We start from the raw sequence: 21893 nt of genomic DNA, 5'->3' as shown, positions 1-21893 counted from the left end.
CCTGTGCACCACAACTACAGAGCTCGTGGGCCATAACTAGAGAGTCCACGTGCTGCAAACTACAGAGACCATGCGCCCTGGAGCCTGCGTGCCACAACTAGAGAAGAGAAAACCCGCACGCCACAACTAGAGAGAAGCCTACGCGCCACAACGAAAGATCTCGCATGCCTCAACAAAGATCCTGTGTGCCGCAACTAAGACCCGATGTAGCCAAAAATAAAATAAATAAATAAAAAATAAATCTTAAAAAAAATAATTATATTGGGACAAGCACAGTCCAGGAATGTACTGGGCCATCCATTTATTTATGGTTAGATTATGGCTGTCCAATTGTATCTTGTATTTCCTTTTACCTTATATTGCTTATTATTGTGACTGGTGTATAGTTACAGTTAGGATAATTCATTTTTCTCTTCTTTGTCATATAATTTCCATAAACCTGGTATTTGCATTATCTTTTATGTAAGGAATGATGACTATAATTCTGAACATAATCTTTTGCCAAAAGGTATTGGGAAGGCCCTGTTCTAGGTGGTTCCTACAGGAATGAGCTGTATATGGTTGAGCAGCAGGGTTTGAGGAAAAGAAGATAAGGCCCCTGAATGAGACTTCAGAGGACACACACTAAGGGTTTTCTTCTCCATCTTTTGACAATGGACCTCTCTGCTGCTTATCATGTGCTATGAGTTGTTACGGGGTTGAGGGATCCTGAACAAGGAACGGATTTTGAATAAAGATGAGATGTAAAGAGATGACTGTTCTTAATTTTCTGTACCACAGGGAGCCCACAACTAGTGAGGGGAGGGGACCAAGTGCCAGTCATCATCTCAAAGGATAAGAGGGCATCACCTATATAAAGACGGAAATGGTGATAAAGGGCATTACAGCTAAAGGCAAGAAAGAGCATGGGTTAGTTCAGGGAACTGCACAGCACAGTTTTGCTGGACATTGCAAGGGTCTGGGGTGTGGTAGGAGATGAAGCTAAGGGAAACACATAGTGGCCGGAGCAATAAGCCTCTTGGATACCTCGCTAAGGAGTTTACATTTTATACTGAAAGAATTTTGGAAGTGTTTAGAGGTTGAAGGGTTGGGGGAGATGATGTCAAGATTAAACCTGTGTTCTAAAAAGATCAATTTGGTACCAGTGTCGAGAGTATAGGGTAGGGGGAAAGGTAAAAAAAAAAAAAAGAAAAAGGAGGTAAAGAGACCAATGTAGAGAACATTTCAGAGAACTGGGTGGGAAATGGCCTGAACTAAGGTAATGGCAGAGATGTGGGAGCAGATATTGTCAGGCCTTAGAGTATGAGAAAGACTCTCAGATCTTTGACTTAAGTGGTTGGATTTATGGTGATGTTGTTCACCAAGACTAGGAATAGAGATGGATTTTAGGGGAAAAACATCTAGTTGGTCACCCTTCCACTGAAATTCTCTCTCTCCTTGCCTCAGTGGTAAGAGTTCTTTCCTGTTTCTCCTCCGACTGTTCGGGTAACTTCTCTCAGCTCTGGTTAGTGGAGTTTCTTCTTTGGCCCAGACATTCCTGTTGGCAATTCCTCTAGATTGGACCCTGGCCATTTTCTTCATTAAACTCCACCTCTTCTTGACATTTTTAAATCCTGATGTTATCTTGATATTATCTCCATATTATTTATTATCCCTCCATATTTTCACCTACCACCCTTGGGCTAACAACACTCAAGTCTTTATTTTCAGTTCCCAGGGTATAAATCCAACTGCCTACTCAACACCTTCACCCAAATGTCCCACATGTTCAGACTCTATTCGTCAACACCAAACTCCTTTTTCCTTCTGAAACCTACTCCTTCCCCTCACAACTCTTTCCTCTCCCATTCACTCACAGCCAACGGCTCATCAAGTCCTGATGCTCCACCCTACAAAGGTACTCAATTTCTTTTGTTCTTTTTTCCCCAATCCTCTGACATAATCCCATAACCTACTGCTGATATGAAAAAACCCACTCTTTCCAGATTCTTTTCCTGTCACTCTCTCTGTCATGTTTATATCACAAAGAGTATGTGTCACTTTGCTTTCTTGTATTGCCCCTTTGTCATCAATTTTTTTTTTTTTTACTTTGTCACCTGTCAAAATCCTGCTCAACATTCAAGGTCTGGATCCAAAGTTACCTTCCCTAGGAAGTCTCCTAAGCCTCTCTTATCTCAACCAAAATTCATTATTTCACCAAGTCTGTTTTCCTAGCCCTTTGCTTCTTCTACTAGACTGTGAAATCCTTGAGAGCCAGGGACATGTCATAGGCATTTTGTAATAAGATAAATTTAGCAAAGTTTGATAAATACTGAATTGAATTGATGTATTCCTTACCCTAGCCAGGCAGTCCTGCTTATAATCTAAGAAGGTGTCTTTTGTTAGAGGACCACATCCTTTTTCCCTAGGGGTAATTACCACCATCACCACCACCACCACCATCACACCATCAATACCACCACCATCACCATCAGCACTACCATCATAGTCATCATCACCACCATCACCACCACCATCAATATCACCACCTTCACCATCACCATCACCATTACCATCACACCATCAATACCACCACCATCACCATCAGCACTACCATCATAGTCATCACCGCCACCATCACCGCCACCATCAATACCACCATCACCACCACCATCAATATCACCACCATCAGCACCATCACCATCACCACTACCACCACACCATCAATACCACACCATCACCATCACCACTACCATCACACCATCAATAACACCATCAATACCACCACCATCACCATCACCACTACCATCACCACCACCATTACTGTCACCACCACAACCACCATCATCATCATCATCTTGGGCACTCACATACCAAATGCTTCATTAAAGGTTTTAATCTAATATTATTTAATCTTTAGGACACTTCTGCAAGGCACAAATTTTAATGCCTGTTTTATTAATGAGAAGACTGAGGTTCAGAAAGGCTAAATAATTTACTCAAGGTTGTACAGCTTGGTGAAAGGTTGAGCTGGTATCTGAAGCCAGAGATGCCTGATTCCAAAGTCAGCTCTCTTAACCCCTGTGCTTGAGCTCAGTTCATTCCCATGAGGCACTGGGTCACATTTCATGCCAGGAGTCTTGAAAGAAAGGGAACAAAGGACTGTCCTAGCAAACACCATGGCCTCCATGTGTTTGCACACACGGCAGGACCTGCCAACAATGGAGGGCAAAGCATGGCCTATCTGTGACCTTGGCTCTTCCTTCTCCATATCATGTTGGGCTTCCCCTACCACCATCTAAAATAAGAACTCTGCTTGGCATCCAGCTCTCAGGCATCTACTGCCTCAGCTACATCTTCATGATAGAGGAACAAGGCCATCATTATGGGACAGCTTTTCTTGTCTTCCTGTTCACTTCCATGATTTATTGTGGGAGGGACAGACGCACATCACAATCACCTGGGAAGCTTTTCCAAAATATACATGCCTGCCCCAGGCCCCTGAGGTTCTGGTCTGGCCCCTGGTTGAGAACCACTGCTTTAGCACATTCATTTCCAAGGTCAGCAATTCTCACTGGCCCTCTTATAACTGAAGACTCCCTCATTCTTCCTCCAGACAAATGCTCTTCCTGCTCAGATGTAGTCCTACCATGCTTGGAATTGGCTTCACTGGCATGCCTTGATCTACTCTGCTTTCTTTCAGTCAGGGGTTCTCAACCAGGGTGGTACCATCTCACAGGAAGGCATTTAGAGATAAATGTAGAGGCATTTGTTTCTTGGGTATCACAACAACTAGGAAGACTAGTGGCATTTACAAAGGAAGGATCAGAAATGCTAAGCATCCTACAGTCCCTCACGGTGAAAAACTGTCCCACTGAAAATGGCAATTGACACCCCTACTGAGAAACACGTTAGGCTGGAACCCAGATACTCTTGATTCAAGGTCTGAATTAGCCTCTGCAATGAAAAGCATCCTCTCGGCCTGGCTGCCGCTGTGCTCCAGGGGCTGCTCTCCCCTCACAGTCTTTCAAATTCCCTCACAGTCCACACACTATGGACAAAGGGATTCTTAGCTTTCAAATATATTTGTGTAATACTTAGCTATCAAGGAAGCACGTCTCATCTTCATTTCTGCTTTCCATTTAATCTAATTTAATCCCCTGCCCACGGCACTGAATGTTTCATCTAAAAAATGGGAGCAATGGGAAAGGGAGGAAAAAAGCAAGGGGTCATCGCTGCCTCATGGATTTGGATTTGAGCTGTCATGTCTGATCGTAATTCCAGGTTGATGAATCCATCTAAAACGTGGCTCAACGCTGACTCTGTACCAGAAGTCTTACCTCTTTATCCTCTCTCAGGGACTACTTCTCTCTTGCTTACTCAGGCAAAAGCAGTGTGTAATTAAAGGTTTGTAGCAGAGGCTTTTAATGCCCACCCATATCTGGCTTTCCTCTCCTTTTAGACACACAGGAGGATGACTTTTTTTTTTAAATTTTATTTATTTATTTTTGGCTGTGTCGGGTCTTTGTTGCTGCACGCGGGCTTTCTCTAGTTGCGGTGAGCAGGGGCTACTCTTCCGTGCGGTGCACGGGCTTCTCATCGCGCTGGCTTCTCTTGTTGTGGAGCACGGGCTCTAGGCAGGCAGACTTCAGTAGTTGTGGCTCGTGGGCTCTAGAGCGCAGGCTCTTTAGTTGTGGCACATGGACTTAGTTGCTCTGCGGCATGTGGGATATTCCTGGACCAGGGATTGAACCGGTGTCCCCTGTATTGGCAGGCGGATTCTTTACCACTGTGCCACCAGGGAAGTCCCAGGATGATGTTTTTTCACCCTCTTTAGGGTGAAGCCACGTGACCAGTTCTGACTGATGGGTGGTGAGTGGAAAGATGCCTGTCATTTCACATATCTACAGAGTTGAATTTCCCTTTTCCATCAGATCCAATCTGAACAAGCTATTAATTTATTGGCAGTGCTCCAGCTGGAGACTCTCCAGCATTTCCTTCCTTTGCAGCCGTGATGGTGGAAGCTGGTGTTAAGGAATCTCCACCAGCCTAGCCCTCAGATAACTACCCTGAGCAGAGCCCCTGTTGACCCTCACCAGACGTGGAGCAGAGGCAGAGATTACAAAGGTTTATACCTTTGTTGTTTTGTGTCACTGACAGTTGGGGGATTGTTTGTTACCACGGCATAACCTAACCTACCCTGATTGATTCAATGTTCTCTTGCATGGTTAGATTCTTTTCATCTTTGTGCATAGATCATGAGTCAGAGAGGCCTGGGTTTGAAGCTGAGTTCACCACTTACACTGACATTGGCTAACCTTGTTAAACCTGTTTCCTCATGTGTCCAACGGTGATCATGACTGTGCTGGCCTTACGTGGTTGCGAAGGAGATAACTAAATGGGATCATACAGGCAAAGTGCTTACGCAGTGCATGGCAAGGGCTCAGAAAACCTTATTATTTCTTCTCCTTATTGATCTAAAATTGACTTTACCTGCCCCCCTGTCCCAAATCCTCACTGGAACCTTTAGCTTTGACTACCTGGAGTCCTTCTAATGTCCTTCTACATAAAAAGCAAATAGTCTGGGACTGCTTCCTGCTTCTCTTCCATTCCTTACAGCATCCAGAATAGGACATTGTTTGCAAAAGGCATTGTCATCTATGCTTTTAATGGAGCACACACTTGTGACTGGAATTGAGAACATATTTACGCCAAATGAGTGAAAGACTCAGGTCTTCCAAATGGAAGAAATCTAATTACTATTTTCAGTACAAACCTGGCATGTCTGGGAAACATGTTAGGAAATATTCAAGTACCCACTTTGTCTTTTGTTGCCCAATAATCACTGGGAGAGGTGAAATCTAGGCTCTTGGCCACACAACAAAATTAGACACACGTTCTAAATTAGCATAAAGCAAATCCTATTTGCATTTATGTGACAGCCAAGTCCCACTAAGGGATGGCAGAGTTTGTTCCTGGACCACTGGGAGTCCTTCAGCATTGAAGATAGTTGCAGGTTATTTTAGGACAGGTGCCTTCCTCCAGCACTCCAGGATTCTATTCTCAGCTTGACACTGAGTTTTATCAGGTCTCCACAGCTAAGGAAACTAGAAGCAATTACTTGGCTGACTCAGACAGAAACACAAAACAAAATAAAGAGCTTTGCCTTATTTATTTTTATTTTGAACCATAAGCCAAACCTTCCAATTTGCAGGTAGTTCTACTAACTATTACCTGACCTGATAAGTCCTCTCCAAATCTGGAACTTAATCGGAGGAACACTGAAAACCAGCCATAGAATTCATCTCAATACAAAAATAAAAAAAAGACATTCCTGGCTCCTGAAAAACTTTTTTTCCCTGATGCTTCTTAGAATTATTATTGTAGCATTTTCAAGGTACCTTCTAATGGACTCTGTTTTCCTTACTGAGAGTCAAGTTTGCATTTTTGTTACTGAGACTTCTTCCAAAGCATTTCTGAAAAAAGCTACGTCTTTGTGTTTTAACACATCTACGGAGATGAATTTCCCTTTTCCATCAGACTCAATTTGAACAAATTATTAATTCATTGGATCTTTGCGTGCATTATAATCAGATGTCCTTAGAGTCCTATCCATCAGTTAAGCCCCAGACCTCTGAAGCATCTCTGTGGGCTGCATAGGGTTGGACTCCCTGATACTTTCAATCAACTACAGCTGATTTAACAGCAGAGCAGTAGCTCCTCAATTAAGTAACCTTAACTGCCTGATATACCATCATTTCCTGAAACTCTGATGCAGGGGTTTTTAATTCCTGGAATCTACCCAGGCGTATTGCCATGTGCTTCTCATTATGACCCATCTGCCCAGGGCAGTGATGAGTGGAAAGAGCTGGGCTGAGAGTCAGGAGCAGACATCGTCCCAGCTCTGTCATTATCTAATCCTAGGTCCTTCCGCAGGTCACTTAATCCGGTGGGTTGACAAAGATTGAACAGTTTTCTCATCCGTAAATTACAGACAGTAGCACTTGCCCTAGCGACCAAGCAAGGTTGTCTTTGGGGCATTTGTGAGATGGCGTAAGTGCTGGGAGACTTTAGTTTCGACTCTAAAGATTTCTTTTGAAAGTTAATAGTTGGGAACCCAGAAGGAGGTGAGGTTCCCAGTCTAACGTTATAAAAATCTGTTTAATGACCGTGTCCCTGGAGTATAACACATAGGAATGGTCCTACAGATCATCACCACGTGGGACCATCCAATTGTGGATGCTGGGGTGGATCTGGGTGAATGGCAAGACAGGGTCCCCTTGTATGGGGAAAAGAGAAAGAGAAAATTGGTGTTGAACAAAAAGGAAGTCATGGAGGAAGGAGCTGGGGGGTCTAATGGGGAAGGAACACACGGTGAGCCTGTAGAGGGCCTCTGAAGATGTAAGGATTTAGTGGGTGACAGGCCGTGGCTTTGGGAAGTCCTAGAAATCAACTGTTCAGGGCTTCCTGCCATCCTCCAGCCCACCATCTCCTCCACTCCTGCCCCATCCCACCATTATATTTTTGAAGTCTGTAGGGCACACATGAATACAGCCAGCACTTCCCCAGACTCACGATGGAGAATCCACTTTTTCCATTTAGGTGACTAACAGCTCTCCATAAAATAGACCAATGTGTGATACATAAATATGTAATAACAGAATTAATATTAATGTGTAATAACAGAAGAGCCTTGCAAGAGGGGAAAGGTACATTCATGTCTGGGGGTTGGTCAACCGGGTGCATTAATCTTAGAGGACCCCCTGGAAGACTTAAGAAGGCCAGCTGCTCCTTGACTGTTTTCCTCTGGACAGAGCCCTTCTAAATCTGACTTTTCAAATCCCTGATTGAATTCCCAGCAGTCTACTTTTCCTGACTGTAACCAGAAAAGCGTGCTCGAATGAACATGAAATTCCATCATATAAAGCCTTGTGAAGAAGCCCAGTCCGCCAGCCCTGTCGCCAAAGCCACTAATAATGCCCTATTGTGTTACTGTGGTAGTCTAGGTTATCATTATGAAGTCTTTGCTTCTGGCTGAGAAAACATGACGTTCCATTAAATGTATAATCTGGGTTTCTTCCAGGCCAGAGACGCATCCTGCTTAAAGCTGAAATAAGCTGAGATTTAATGTCACAGAAAAGAAGAGAACCATTCGCTGGGAAAAAAAGGAGTTGAGGGGTTGGGAGAAGAATGGTGAATTCAGTGCCTTGTGAGCCATTGGTTTCAGCCTGTAGACAGTGTGTTGACGGCCAGAGGATCTTAGAAGCCCAAGGAAAAAACGCATCAGAATTCTTTCCCTTTGCACGCTGCTGCGGCAGTTGGGTGCTGGACAGCACTGTTTGGGGAGGTTCTTTCTAGGACGGAAGACCATGTCTTTAGGGACCAGCCAGGGGACTGTTTGCTGTCACTGCCTTTTGGTCCATCCTCCAGCTCTGGGCTCCACAATCCCATAAATTAGCCTGAACCGAGATGGCAAGCTGGAGGTGCACACGCTTATCATACCAAGCTCTAGCAAGTTTCTCATTCAGCACAAAAATATCCCTCTCTTCAAGCAATAGGACAACCAAAGGAAGTCAGAGGAGTCCACCTCCATGTAAAGGTAGGTACTTGTAAAGGTCTCCCCACCATTTTTTTCCTGGAACATTTTTGGGTCCCCAACATACTGCCAAGGATCCTATGGTGCATTTAGAAATGTACTCCAGGATTTAACATGAAAGAGGCAACATCCTCTATAATCGTGAGGGGCTTGGGGCTCGGCAGGCTGGTTAGAGAGCCTCCTCACACTTGAAGTGAGTTCTTAAAAACTCAGGATAACTTATTTTGGTTGAATATAAAAGTAATATATGTTCATTGCAGAAAAATGTGAAGATTCAGAAAAGTCTAAAAAAAGAATTTAAAAATCCTACTTTCTGCAGACAAATACTATTACATATTGGGTAAATAGAGACATACACATGTGTGTGTTTATATTTTTAGAAAGGTAGAATCACAGTGTATAATGTTTGGTAACTGTATTTTCACCTAAGAGGATATTATGAGCATTAAGTATTTCTCCTAAAAATATCTTACAAGCATGCATAACATGCGTACTCAATATCATGCGTGTATCATGTCTTATTAAATCCTCTGTTGTTAGACATTTACGTAATTTTCAGCTTTATTATCATAAACAGCACTGCCATGAACATACATATAGGCACTTCTTTCTGACTACCTTGGATTTTTCCTTTGATACATGTTGCTAAATTATCTTCTTGTCTGTTCTATCCAATACAGTAGCCACATGTGGCTATTTAAATTTAAATTAATTAAACTTAAATAAAATAGAAAGTTCATTTCTTCAGTCTCACTAGGAACAACTCAGGTGTCAATAGCCACAAAGGACTAGTGGCTACCATATTGGAAAGCACAGATAGAGAACATTCCATCATCACAGAAAGTTCTACTGGACAGCACAAGTCTAGAAAGACCAAACAAATTTATATTTTCGTTAGTAAGATATGACAATGGCCCTCCCTCCCACAAGCTGGACTATACTGAATATTATAATTCTTTAAAAATCTCTGCCAACTTAATAAAAAGTACATCTTGTTTGATTTTTCCATTTATTTGATTACTAGGGAAGTTGAACTTTTTGTTTATTGACTTTCATATGTTTTTTGTGAATTATTTATATAGTAAGCCTGTTTTCTATTGGGATGATCTTTTTAAAACTGCTTATTATATATTAAGGTTACTCTACAGAGGTGAATTTATGTTGCAAAAGTTTTTGTAACTTGTTATCTTTTATTTATGGCATTTTTCATTTATAGACATATAAGATTTTAATATATTTAAATCTTTTTGTAGTTTTCTTTATTATTTCTACTCTGTTTTTAAAGCTCTAAATCTAAGATTACAGTAATACTCATCTACATTTTCTTCTAATTCTTTCAACACTGCAATTTTAAAATGAAATGTTTAACATTTAAATTTTCAAACCTCTTGGAATTTATTTTTGTGTGTGGGGTAAAGTATAAATCTAACCTTTTTCTTTTCCCATGTTACCAACCATTTGTTCAAGAACCATTTTTAAAAATAATGAATTCATTCTCCACTGATTTGAACTTGCACTGAATGGAAGAACATGTCCTTGGATCTATTTCTAGATTTTCTATTATGTAGACCTATTCTTTGGCCTTTACCATCCTGTTTTTTAATTAATTTGCCTCACAATACACTTTACTATTTGGAGGTATAAGTATTTCTTCATTATTCTTTTCCCAAAATCTTTTAGCTCTTATTACCTGTTTTTTTTTTTCCTCTAAGATAAACCTAGAATCATTTTGCTAAATTCTTCTCACCACCAAAATAAATTTTTTCAGAATTTGGATTTTAAAGTTTAATTCATATTATAAATTAATTTGGAAAGAGTTGATATCTCTGCAGTGTGGAGTTATTCCATTCAGAGACATGATGATTCTGTCCATTTTTTCAAATCTGCCTGTATGTTCTTCTGAACTGGCTTTTTTTTTTTCTTTTTTTTTTTTTTAAAGAACAATGATAGGCATCACTGACTGTTTTCAGACACAGTCTCTGAATCTGTGAGCTGGTGCTCCCAGCCGCTAGAAGTAACAAAAGACATTCCATTTCTTAGCATTGAAGTATATTTTCGGTATCCACCTTCTCATAAATCTCCAAGAAAGAGATCTCCCTTTTCATCCAAAGAATCTGGAGTTCAAAACAGTCTTTACGGAAAAAATCAAACTCCAGGGGCAACTGCAAAGCACATTTGGTGTCTAGCTGGCCAGCTTATTTTGCAGGACTCTTTTTCCAACTCGCAAATACTTTCCAGTCTGTGAAATTAATCTCCCCACCACTGTAACAGCAAGCGCCCGTCCTGGCAGTGGGGAGCACACCAGCGTTAGCACGGATCTCCTCTGAGGGGCTTTTTTATTGTTAAAGCTGCTTTTTAGTAGATAGCATGAAACTTCCTTGAATGACTGTGGCTTGGCAAATCTAAGGGGGATTGGTCAGAGTTCAGCTCTCCCTTGAACGGTCCTGAAGCCTCATCCGTTTTCGCAAGGAAACCAGGGCTCCTGCACCTCCCTGGTAGCCCACCAGTCAAATCACAAGAACTTGAATTCGCCTACATCAGGGTTTCTCAAGCCGAGAGGGAGGAAGAATATACCCGCAGGGGACTTTTGGCAACGTCTAGAGACATTTTTGCTTGTCACCGTGGAGAGACGGTGGAGGCAGCGCGGGTTGGGGGGCAGGGGTGCAGGGGAGATTCTGGAGGGGGGTAGTACCGGCATCTAGTGGGTAGAGAGGCTCAACACCCTGCAAGGCACAGGACGTCCCCACGACAAAGAACTCCCCAGCCTCAAACTTGGTGGTGCCGAGGTGGAGAAATCCGCCTTATATTTTCACTAACTTCCCAGTCAGCCTACATTCTATCATTAGGAACAAAGGTAAAGCAATACGTAGGACAGAGTTTTTAAACAAGAGACGATTGACCTTTAAAAGCCCACGCCTCTTACTTTACACGTGCCTGAAAGTTCTGCCTCTCGTAAGCAAGCTTTTCTCACCAAGGTTCCTAAAGCAAATGGAAAGGGTTCACGGAAATGTAGTAGGTCAACAGCATCCTTACACTCCCATCCTCAGACTCACGCGCCTCGGTCAAGGGAAAGCAAGACAGAGAAGAATTTGTCCCGAGAACAAGCAGCGACGCCTGCCCCGCCGGCTCGGGCAGCTGCGAGGGAGGGGGAGGCGCGCCCCGTCCACAAAGGCGCAGCGCTGGGGCCACCGCCGCCTCCCGCGGCCCCTCTTGGTCCCTGGAGATGCGTGCCTGTCCCAAAGCCACACTGCCAAGGAGCCTAGCCCAGGGAGAAGGCATCACCAGCTTAAACTAGGATGGAAAACTCAGGGCACTTACTTGTCCAAAATGAAGTACAGGTCAAATCCCCCGTAGCAGGCTGGACCCCCTTCCTCCCTGCGTCCCCCTTGCCCGGCGCAGATGAGCACAAAAGTGGCCAAAGAGAGACACTTGAAGCCAATGCCCAGGGCTTTCTGCTCCACGGTGGCCATGACCTGCAGCCCAGGGAGAGGGTAGGGTCCTCTCCTTCCCACGCTCCTCGAACTCGCCAGGACCCTCAAGGGCGCGCCATCCGAGGGGCTCTCCTCTCGGGCCTTTTATTCCCCCTCGCTCTCCCGAAACTCCCCGGAAGCAATTGTCTGGAGGAGTTCAAGGTTTTCCTTCTGGTTTCCGCTAAGATTCTGTTTCTAGGTTTCAGGTTTCAAGAATCCCAACGCTGTAGTCCGCTTTTTTAAAGGGGCTGTTTTTGACTCGGGCCGGCAGGCCGCTCCGGAGGCAGCGCTGAGGTTTTGCAATTGAAGCAGTTCCGTGCTGATGGTTCTTTGTCCCAGATTTTAAATATTATGGGGTGGGTTTTCAAATTGTTCTTGATTGGGGGAGTGCTTTGCCTTTTCTCCCTCCTCTCTAACCACCCCCCTTTCTTATTTTGATGCGGGAAGAAAGTTCAAAGGGTGCCACCTTGTGGCCAAGGACGGCAAAGCACTCTTCCGCGTTCAGGGGAGCGTGGGTGTGCACGTTTTCTTATTCCTTCCTTTTTCTCACGCATCTTCCCTTTCATTCTGCACTACCTCTTCCCCATTTCTACTTCTTTCTCACTCGCTAGCCTTTTTATCCTTGCCCTTTCCTTTCCTGTCCTACGTCCGCTAATAAGGTCACTGTAAACGTTTGATGAGAACGTAACTCCAAGCACTATGGCTCCGACCCCAGGCTCTGACCTTTGCAAACAAGACACTGGGCAAATGAGCAGAGAAGAACGGGCCTTTGTGATCTGAATCATCCAAGTGACCTTACTATACACTTAGCGCAGATCATAAAAGAGACTGTTGGGATGGGGTCATGTGGCTGAAAGCAAAAACAGTCCCACACAGAAAGCTGTTCCTGCCTGGAACAGCTGAGTATGCTAGATTGTCTTCATCTCCAGATTTTAGAGGTTCTGTGATAAGTTCTTTTCAGCCTGTGAACTTTGACTTTTTTCGCCCCATCTTTGATTTAGGACAGAGGAAGTAAACAGCTTACAAGAGAGTGAACCTTCCAAGAAGTTTGGGACTGGCAGGGAAGCCCTGTGCGAGCATTTCTGCAGTGAGGGATCCTCTTTAGAGTGGGCTCTGAGCCCCCGTTCCCAGCCAGAACTCAGTTTTAGCTTCATACGTCTTCCATTCTGGGAATCCTCAATACACACTCTTGCTCCATTTTTCAGGATTATTTCTCCAGACACTCATCCTCCCCTCTGCTTGAGAAGTCTCTAAATTTTGGAGATTCATAATGCATTGCACTAGCTTGCCTCCCAAATGATCCCTAATATTCCTCATCTCCCGGTATTCACACCTCCCCTCCCACACTGAATGAGACTGATCTGTGTGTAATTAATAAGATACTGCAGAAATGATGGTGTGTGACTTCTGAGACTAGGTCATAAAAGATATTGGCATTTATCTTTTTGAATTAGAATTTTCTCCAGATGTATGCTCAGGAGTGGGATTGCTGGATCATATGGTAACTTTATTTTTAGTTTTTTAAGGAACCTCCATACTGTTCTCCATAGTGGCTACACCAATTTACATTCCCACCAACAGTGTAGGAGGGTTCCCTTTTCTCCACACCCTCTCCAGCATTTATTATTTGTAAGCTTTTTTAATCATGGCCATTCTGACCAGTGTGAGGTGATACCTCATGGTAGTTTTGATTTGCATTTCTTTAATAGTTAGCGATGTTGAGCATTTTTTTCATGTGCCTGTTGGCCAGCTGTACGTCTTCTTTGGAGAAATGTCTACTTAGGTCTTCTGCCTATTTTTTGATTGGGTTGTTTGTTTTTCTGATATTGAGCCGTATGACCCCAATGTTCATAACAGCACTATTTACAATAGCCAAGACATGGAAGCAACCTCAAAGTCCATCGACAGATGAATGGATAAAGAAGATGTGTACAATGGAATATCACTGAGCCATAAAAAAGAATGAAATAATGTCATTTGCAGCAACATGGATAGACTTAGAGATTATCATACTAAGTGAGGTAAGTCAGAGAAAGACAAATATCATATGTGGAATCTAAAAAAATACAAGTTAACTTATTTATAAAACAGAAACAGACTCACAGACATAGAAAACAAAATTATGGGTACCAAAGGGGAAAGTGTGTTTTGGGGGGGGTGATAAATTAGGAGTTTGTGATTAACATATACACACTACTATATACAAAATAGGTAAACAACAAGGTCCTATTATAGCACAGGGAACTATATTCAATACCTTGTAATAAGCTATAATGGGAAAGAATCTGAGAAATAATAGATAGATAGATATGAATCACTTTGCTGTAAACCTAAAACAATTACAACATTGTAAATCAACTATATTTCAATAAATAAAAGAAAGATATTGTAGTTTCCTCCTTGCTCTCTTGGACCACTTTCTCTGGGGAGCCTAATGCCATGTCATGAGGTTGCTCAAGGAGCCCTATGGAGGAGTCCATATAGTAAGAAACCGAGATCCCCTGCTGACAGCCAGCATCAATCTGCCCGCCATGTGAGTGGCCCTTCTTGGAGGTGGATCCTCCAGCCCCAGTCAAGCCTTCAGATGACAGCAGTCCTGGTCAACATCTTGACTGCAACCATATGAGAAACTCCAAGCCAGAACCACTCAGCCAAGCCAATCCCAGATTCCTGTCCCACAGAAATTATGAGAGACTGAATGTGTATTTGTGTTTTAAGCCTCTAATTTTGAGGGCAGCTTGTTATGCAATAATAGACAACTAATAAATGCCCATTACCATGGTAAAAATTTCAGGCTATCTTTAGGCGAGAAAAATGTCTAACTGTATTTCCCAGGCTTACTTGACCCGGAAACTGTTCTTTTTAAAAAAATACCTACTAATAACTACTCTCAGAAAAAAATAATTTGGGGGAGATTAAAATACTCTAACTTGTCCAAGTCTTCTTTTCTCATACCTTTTCCCTCCCCAAAGGATTGAAAACCCATCGTGGTCTTATTGCAGCTCAATAATGAGAATGAAGGTGAGGAAAATCTATAGAAATTAAGGGGTAGATGAAAGCAGAAAAACCAGGGGAAACTGATTAGGAGAGGAAAGGAATACAAGATAGAAAAACATAATGAAGGGACTTCCCTGGCTGTCCAGTGGTTGGGACTTCGCCTTCCAGTGCTGGGGGTGCGGGTTTGATCCCTGGTCAGGGAGCTAAGGTCCCATATGCCTCGTGGCCAAAAAAACAAAACATAAAACAGAGGCAATATTGTAACAAAATCAATAAAGACTTTAAAAATGGTCCACATCAAAAAAATCTTAAAAAAAAAAAAAAACGGAAAGAAAAAGAAAAACATAATGGAGAGAACATTTGTGGGTGACAGGATTGGCAAAGAATAGGAAAGGGCTTGAACTGGAAAGGGATTTGGGGGAAGATTAGGAATGTCTTCTCTCATCCTCATGCTCTAGGGACCTCTTTGGTCCTTTAGAGTTTGGTTGACAGGGTAATGTATTTAGATGTTTATAGTTTAGAAAGTTAGCCTGGCAGGGGATCAGAAGAGTCCTGATAGAACTCTTCAAAGTTAGAGACACCATTATTAAAGATAGGTGAGGGAATTCTCAGGGAGGAAGGAAATTCAGTATGAAACAAAGTTATGGAAAAGGGGAGAGAGTGGAAGCTTCTCCTCTGGGACAAAGATGATGCTTTAGAAGACAGAAAGGTAGTTAGAGGGATTCAGATGTTTGAATGCCCAAGTTGCCTCTGCCTTTCTTTCAATAGTCTAGATACAGGTCTGTTAATACATGTTGACCATTTCTAGATCTTAAAAGTGACTCTACTCTTCTCTCTCTCTCTCTAGCCCAGAGAAATTCATTCCAGGTGCACCTTCCAATTAGAGGGTTTTGTGCCAGCCTCACTCACTATGGAGACATGTCCTCCAAATATGCCCATGAAGTGAACTTGATATTGAGCTATGGAGATATGATTATTCTCAGAGAATGTTGAAGTAGAACAAAGGTGTCCAGAGTCTATAACAGGGTAAATGAAGTGCCTGGTATGATACCACTATGGTGGCTCAGCAGGTCCACAAGAGGAGACATGTTCAGATTCTTCAAATTGGCAATATCTTCCTTTGGTTGTGAGGATGTAACAGACTTATAATTAGTGCATGTAGGGAAATGGAGAGGTGGATCAGTCACTTGAGGTTGGAGGAGAACTTGGGAAGAGTATCCAATGGGCTCCTGTTAGCATGTCCCAGATTAATTTCACAGCTCAGAGATGTTCAAGTATCAATATTCCTTTATGCAAATGTTATCATCATCTCAAGGGAATGCTCAATGCTCTGATTGGACTGAGGTTGTCCGGGATTCTAATCTCTTCCAAGGACTCCTGTTTTCTGGAGTAGATTGACTGGCCTTCCCAAGTTCCATAGAGAAAGCCATATGGGGTTTGGAAGGAATTCCTCTGCCTCTCAAACTCAAGTCAGTGGAAGAACAATATAAATGATGCCTGGGCTATGGATAGACATTTCTGGGGTTGAAGAAACACCAGGGCAAATTAACCATGCACGTGGATGTGCCTGAGTGATAATCTGGAAGTCAAGCAGAGAAGAGCTTCTTGAATGAAGAAGCATCAACAGTGCCACATTCTGTGGAAGTCGAGAGCATAAGCCCTGAGAAAACCCCACTGACTTGACACGTGTCATCTTGTCACCAAGGAGCATGCCAGTGGAGTAGTGCATGGGACATTAGACTGCACTGGGTTGCTAGGAAGGGGAAACTTCTATTTCAAGAAGAGAGAGGGATAGGGGGTTAACCTGTGAATGTTCGCATGTTTTATGACACAAAGAAGGATCCCAAGATATTTAAGAATACCAAGAATTTTAAGTTCGCTGCCTTCCAAAAGATTGGAGAGTTTGCCTTACTACACTGACCATCTTAAGGCTTTAGCCCTGCACTCTAATCACTGTTCTACTGAATTTGCCAGTCTTAGTTCTTTGAGACAGAAATTGTTAAATATGACCTTCCTGTCTACCAGCCTCCAGTGACTCACTCTCCCTTATTTGTCCCCCACTCTCCAACACATTTGACTGAGCCCCTTTTGTCAAGCTCTCAAAAACAAAGTTTGCTGTCCTGATCACATTACCATCTAATCTTCTAAGAATCCCATTGGGCACCAAAGGACCATTTGTCTAGTTTCTTGGCAAAGGTTTTGGAAGATGTTCCAGATAACAGAGACTACTCAAGAAAATTTGGCAAATTTTTTCTTTAGCAAAATTTGTCCACAATATGGACAGATCTGACACTCTCCACCAAAATTTTGTGTCAATCAAATAGGTTCAATGTTTGCCGAGGTCTTGGGGGTCCCACTGGTCCTTGGGCTTTGTTGTCACCCCATAGCCTTCAAAGGCAAAACATCCTTCAGTAAAAATTAGTCTCTTTTAACTGTTATGAGATTTCCTTCATGCTTGTCCTCCATAGGACCACCATCTGCAAAAAGTCAAGAGAGCATTCCCAGAAGCAATTTACTGTTCAGGGTAACAACATTTCTAAAGAATCTAAATCAGCTGAATGATGGCTTTTGGTTGTGAGAAAAGAAAAGGCACCAGTAATAACTTCAAGTCCAGTGGCAGAACCATAGTCTATAGCAAAATACCTTGATGGCATTCCATAAGACAAGTCATCAACAACCTCAGCTCAGAAACAGTCAAAGCCTTGTTAAACCCAGCATCCCACTGATAACCTTACCCAAAGCCCATCACAGTCTAGATTGAAAATCAGTTCACTTCAATGTATCCCTTGATTCAATTTATGGCAGTCCCAAACCCATCCCAAAGCCCTATTTACAGCCACCCAAATGCAGAGATAGAACTTATTCAACACAGTCCTAACCCAGCTCTGATCAATCCAGAGCCGTGCAAAAAAATGGACCAATTTCATACTTCTGTCACTGTCAGCCCAGAGATAGATCCTGAGTAATATAGTTCACAACCCAGGTCAGCTAAGCCCACAGACCATCCCAGTTTATCCTAAACCAGACCCAAGCCCAGCCTGAAGTTTGATCACCAATCCCCTTTAGCTTAATCCAGCCAGAGTCTAGCCAAATCTCAAAGTCAAATATAGCAAGCCTTATGAGGGCACATTCCTACAAGGACTCAGCCAAGAGAATAATCCATAATTCATACCAACATACTGTAAAAATAAAAAGAAGAATCCATCCCAGATCCTCACAAGACTCAAAGTCTTGCAAACAAAACATTTATTTCATCTAGAGCAGAGACCAGGCCAATCCAACCCAGAACCCAAGAGAGGAATGAAATGGACCAGTACAGGAGTCTAGGGTACTAACAAGACCAGAGTTCACAAATGCCTAATGTAAGATTTATCAGACAACTCAAGGTCATCACAAAGGTAAATACAAGACCAATTCAGCCTTTTTCTACCCAGTTCTGCTCAGCCTTGACATATTTAAGGATATTTAAGACCAAGGTCTTACTCAGAGACCCCGGACCAGTTTACAAGTGAAGATGCCACAAGAAATCTACTTAGACCTGTCAAGCCCATAACTCCTTCAACACTTTTTGCTAATGACCACTATCCAAGTCCCAAGCCAAAAAGAGCAATTGTTCTCAAAGTTCATGTGCACATGTGTGTGGGTGAAGCTGTGTGGAAGGGGAACTGTGAAGTTGGGGGCAAAGACGTTAACCACTCTGGAATAACCAACGGCACTTTTACAAGATACATATATCTGTAAAATATCAGAAATGGATGTAGGGGTTTCAGAGACACATATAGTTTAATACAGCCTTACAGTGACCAATTTCTTTTCTGTCTATGCCCTATACCTGTTTCTTCTTTAATGAGATCTATTGAAATAGGTAGAATTAATGGTAATGCCATTAAACTGAGCACTAGGCAGGACACACACTAATTAATAGTGTAATTGCACAACAGACTATCTGGGGCAAAGCACAGCTCTGCCATTACTAACAGGGTGACTGCGCTAGTTAAATGACCTACCCATAGTACAGCTTCCCATCTGCAAAATAGGGTTAATATTACTTACCGCCTTGGGGTGTTGTGTGGTTTCAGTGAGATAATGTCATATGTGGCCCTCAAGAAGCAGATAGTAGATGTTGACTTTTCTTGTTATTGGGAGATTCTGGGAAATTGCATGTGAATTTCTTCTAGAGATGGGAAGAATAAATTTAGAAGAACCACTTTCAGAGTGTTTGATTTTTCTACCACCAGTGAAACAAAGCTGTTTCTGTTCCATGGGCATTCGCATTATCAATTTTGAAAAATGCAAAGATAAAGATTCTAGCCCATCCAAGATCTACTGGGAGTTGATGGTTTCCTAGGGAGCATACAGAAAACAAATGGAAAACATGCTTTGGGGCTATGAATAATCTATTGACACCAATGCTGTTTCTGCTAGCCAAGAATGCTAGAGAGTTAAACTCTAAAGAAACGTCTGAGTAAATGGTTATAGTCAGTGATGTTTCTTTCTGATACTGCTTTTTTTAAGATCTAATAATCCATAGAAAACAACCTTTATTATTTCTTCTTAGTAACTCACTCATTCCTTCAAAAATAGTTTTTGGATATCTGCTATAAGGCAGGCCCTGTGCTTGCACTGATGATAGAAGGATGAATACAACATGGACCTCGCAGAGTTTAGCTTGGAGACACAAATGGGTAAATAGGTCCAACAGTGTGGTTAACCTACCTTCTAGAGGAAACTCAACTTGCCTTTTCCACTCCACCATGACAATTCCAAGGAGAAGTAGGCCTGACATAATGGAATCCTCAGTGATACATTATTGGACCACAACCCTTTGGGATGACTTGTTCTAGGATGTGAATGAGTTAAGACATGACAAGTGTCTCTTTCTACTAGTAATGAGATACCGCTTCCCTAAGAAGATCCAAAAGCGATGATGAAGAAGCCCATGGCAAAGAGACCAAGATCTGGACTACTTAAGCTGTCTCCAGTCTGAGAGAATGGAATTGCCAGGATCCTTGTCATGGATCACTAGAGCACAGAAGGGCTTGGGAGCAGAGCTGTAGCTAATAATGAGGTATGCATTTACCTGATGAGTTTGCCTCCAATCATTGACTCCTTAGGGAACTGCTTGGGCAGAAGTCAGAGCTGGAGCAGCTTTCTGGCATAGGTTTTCAAGCTCAAGTGAATATGTGTCCAAGATGGATGTCTAAGAAGCAGGCTCATTCTGGAAATTCAAAAAGCATTTGCTCTTACTGTAGCCAAAGTAACAGTGGGGAAATCATATGTCACTAATAGTGAGAAGGCCTCTATGTCCCCTGGAATAGGCATTGATTCCTGAAACTAGAGCAGACTTCTCTGAGAATAGGTAGAGCTCAAGGCGTGGATGGTACTACCAGGTTTTGTTTTCCTCTCCAGCATATTTCTCCTTGAAGGTTGAGGACTGACTTTCCATGAAATCTTAATCATAGCTATAAATTTAGGCATTAAAGTGTGAATTTAATAAAAAAAAAATAGTGGAGTCAGTCAATAAACACATAAAGAAGACTAAGGACCCCAACAGCATAGGGGAATTTTCATCTTAGGTTGAAATGGAGAAAAAACCCAATGGAACTGTAACTCTAACAGCCAACAGGGAAGAAATAAAGACCCATGCCCAGAACACTGTCCTCTAGAAATCAGATTTGCTCAAAGGTAGAGGGAAACCCTCAGGTGATAGACAAGAAGGCTTTTAGAATCTTGTGTCAAAAAACAGAAACCATAAAACTGGAATGTGGAGGGAGTTTATCACAAACTTAGTAAGTAATGGGATCAGCTTAAAACATACTTCTTAATCATGCAGTCAATTCAGGGACTGTGGGAAAGAGAAAAATAGGAAAGAAAAACATTCAAATCCAGCAAACTCTATGCATATATAGTAACATTTTTGGAATGCTTTTTCCACATATGGGTAGTTCGCCATTAATCATGTTCTCCTGACATAAAATTAAAACAACATGAAGTACACTTTCTAGTCTTTATTACTGCTGTAGTTCAGATATGTATGGGTGATCCTACTATGTATTTTTAGTTGGAGTACTTTCTTCCTCTCTAAGATGTCTGTTTATATCTTTTCTTCAAAATTTCCAATATACCCTTCTTTACTCTTAATTGATACTGCTTCATATTTAACTGGAAAATTAGAATGCAGAAGAGAAATTTATGCAAATTTTACATTCAGGAATGATAACTGGGATGAAGAGCTTTGGAAGTCACGAGTTTAGAAGCTGAAGCTATGAGTGTGCTTACATACCACTCTGGGCTAAGTGAAGAGAGTAGTAATGATGAGGGTTAAGAATGGGTCATCATGATTTTTACAGAGTTTGACAAAGAAAGAGGAACCAAAATGAAAAGACATTTCTAGGAGGGAATAGTCATGAGTATGATGAGAGGGTAAGAAGACAAGAACTAAATACTCTTCATTAGATTAAGTAACTAGTTCTTTGTTGACCTTTATGAAAAGAGCTTAATAAAAATGGTGCTAGAAAAAAAGGAACATTCAGAGAGAAAAGAAAAGAAATCAGAAATTAAAACACAAAAGTAAAAATGAAAAAGCTCAACAGAATAAATGGAAAATAAGTATGAAGACTTTTTTTTTTTTCAGGAAGTGGAGTAAAAAAGACCATAAGCAGAAAAAGATGAGTAGAAAACATGTGCTAAATAGTGGACAAGTACAGGAGGTCTACCATCTGAATAACGGAATTACAGAATGTGAGAGCTGAGAAAATAAAGGGAAGAAATCATCACAAAGAACATTTCCTAGAATGAAGGACATATGTTTCTAGTTTGAAAGGACCCTCTGAGTCTCCAAAACAAGGGCT

At 42.0% G+C, this 21893-nt stretch overlaps 1 protein-coding gene across 3 annotated transcripts in view; it reads right to left on the bottom strand.

Moving 5' to 3' along the window:
• ANTXR1 (ANTXR cell adhesion molecule 1) overlaps positions 1 to 12408 on the bottom strand; it is a 243333-nt gene extending 230925 nt beyond the window's left edge. For 2 of the 3 annotated variants that reach the window (XM_068565027.1, XM_068565028.1), the window contains exon 1: positions 11894 to 12407. In XM_068565027.1, coding sequence (XP_068421128.1) covers positions 11894 to 12045 — 152 coding nt within the window. In that variant the 5' untranslated portion in view covers positions 12046 to 12407. Of the gene's footprint in view, positions 1 to 11893 lie in introns of all 3 variants that reach the window. The other variant, XM_068565029.1, reaches the window with a different exon arrangement.
• Between the last annotated feature and the right edge of the window lie 9485 nt (positions 12409 to 21893).

The sequence above is a fragment of the Eschrichtius robustus genome, chromosome 15, assembly GCF_028021215.1.
Source record: "Eschrichtius robustus isolate mEscRob2 chromosome 15, mEscRob2.pri, whole genome shotgun sequence".
NCBI lineage: Eukaryota > Metazoa > Chordata > Mammalia > Artiodactyla > Eschrichtiidae > Eschrichtius > Eschrichtius robustus.
The sequence above is the reverse complement of the archived record's forward strand: the minus strand, read 5'-3'. Positions and strand labels throughout refer to the sequence as shown.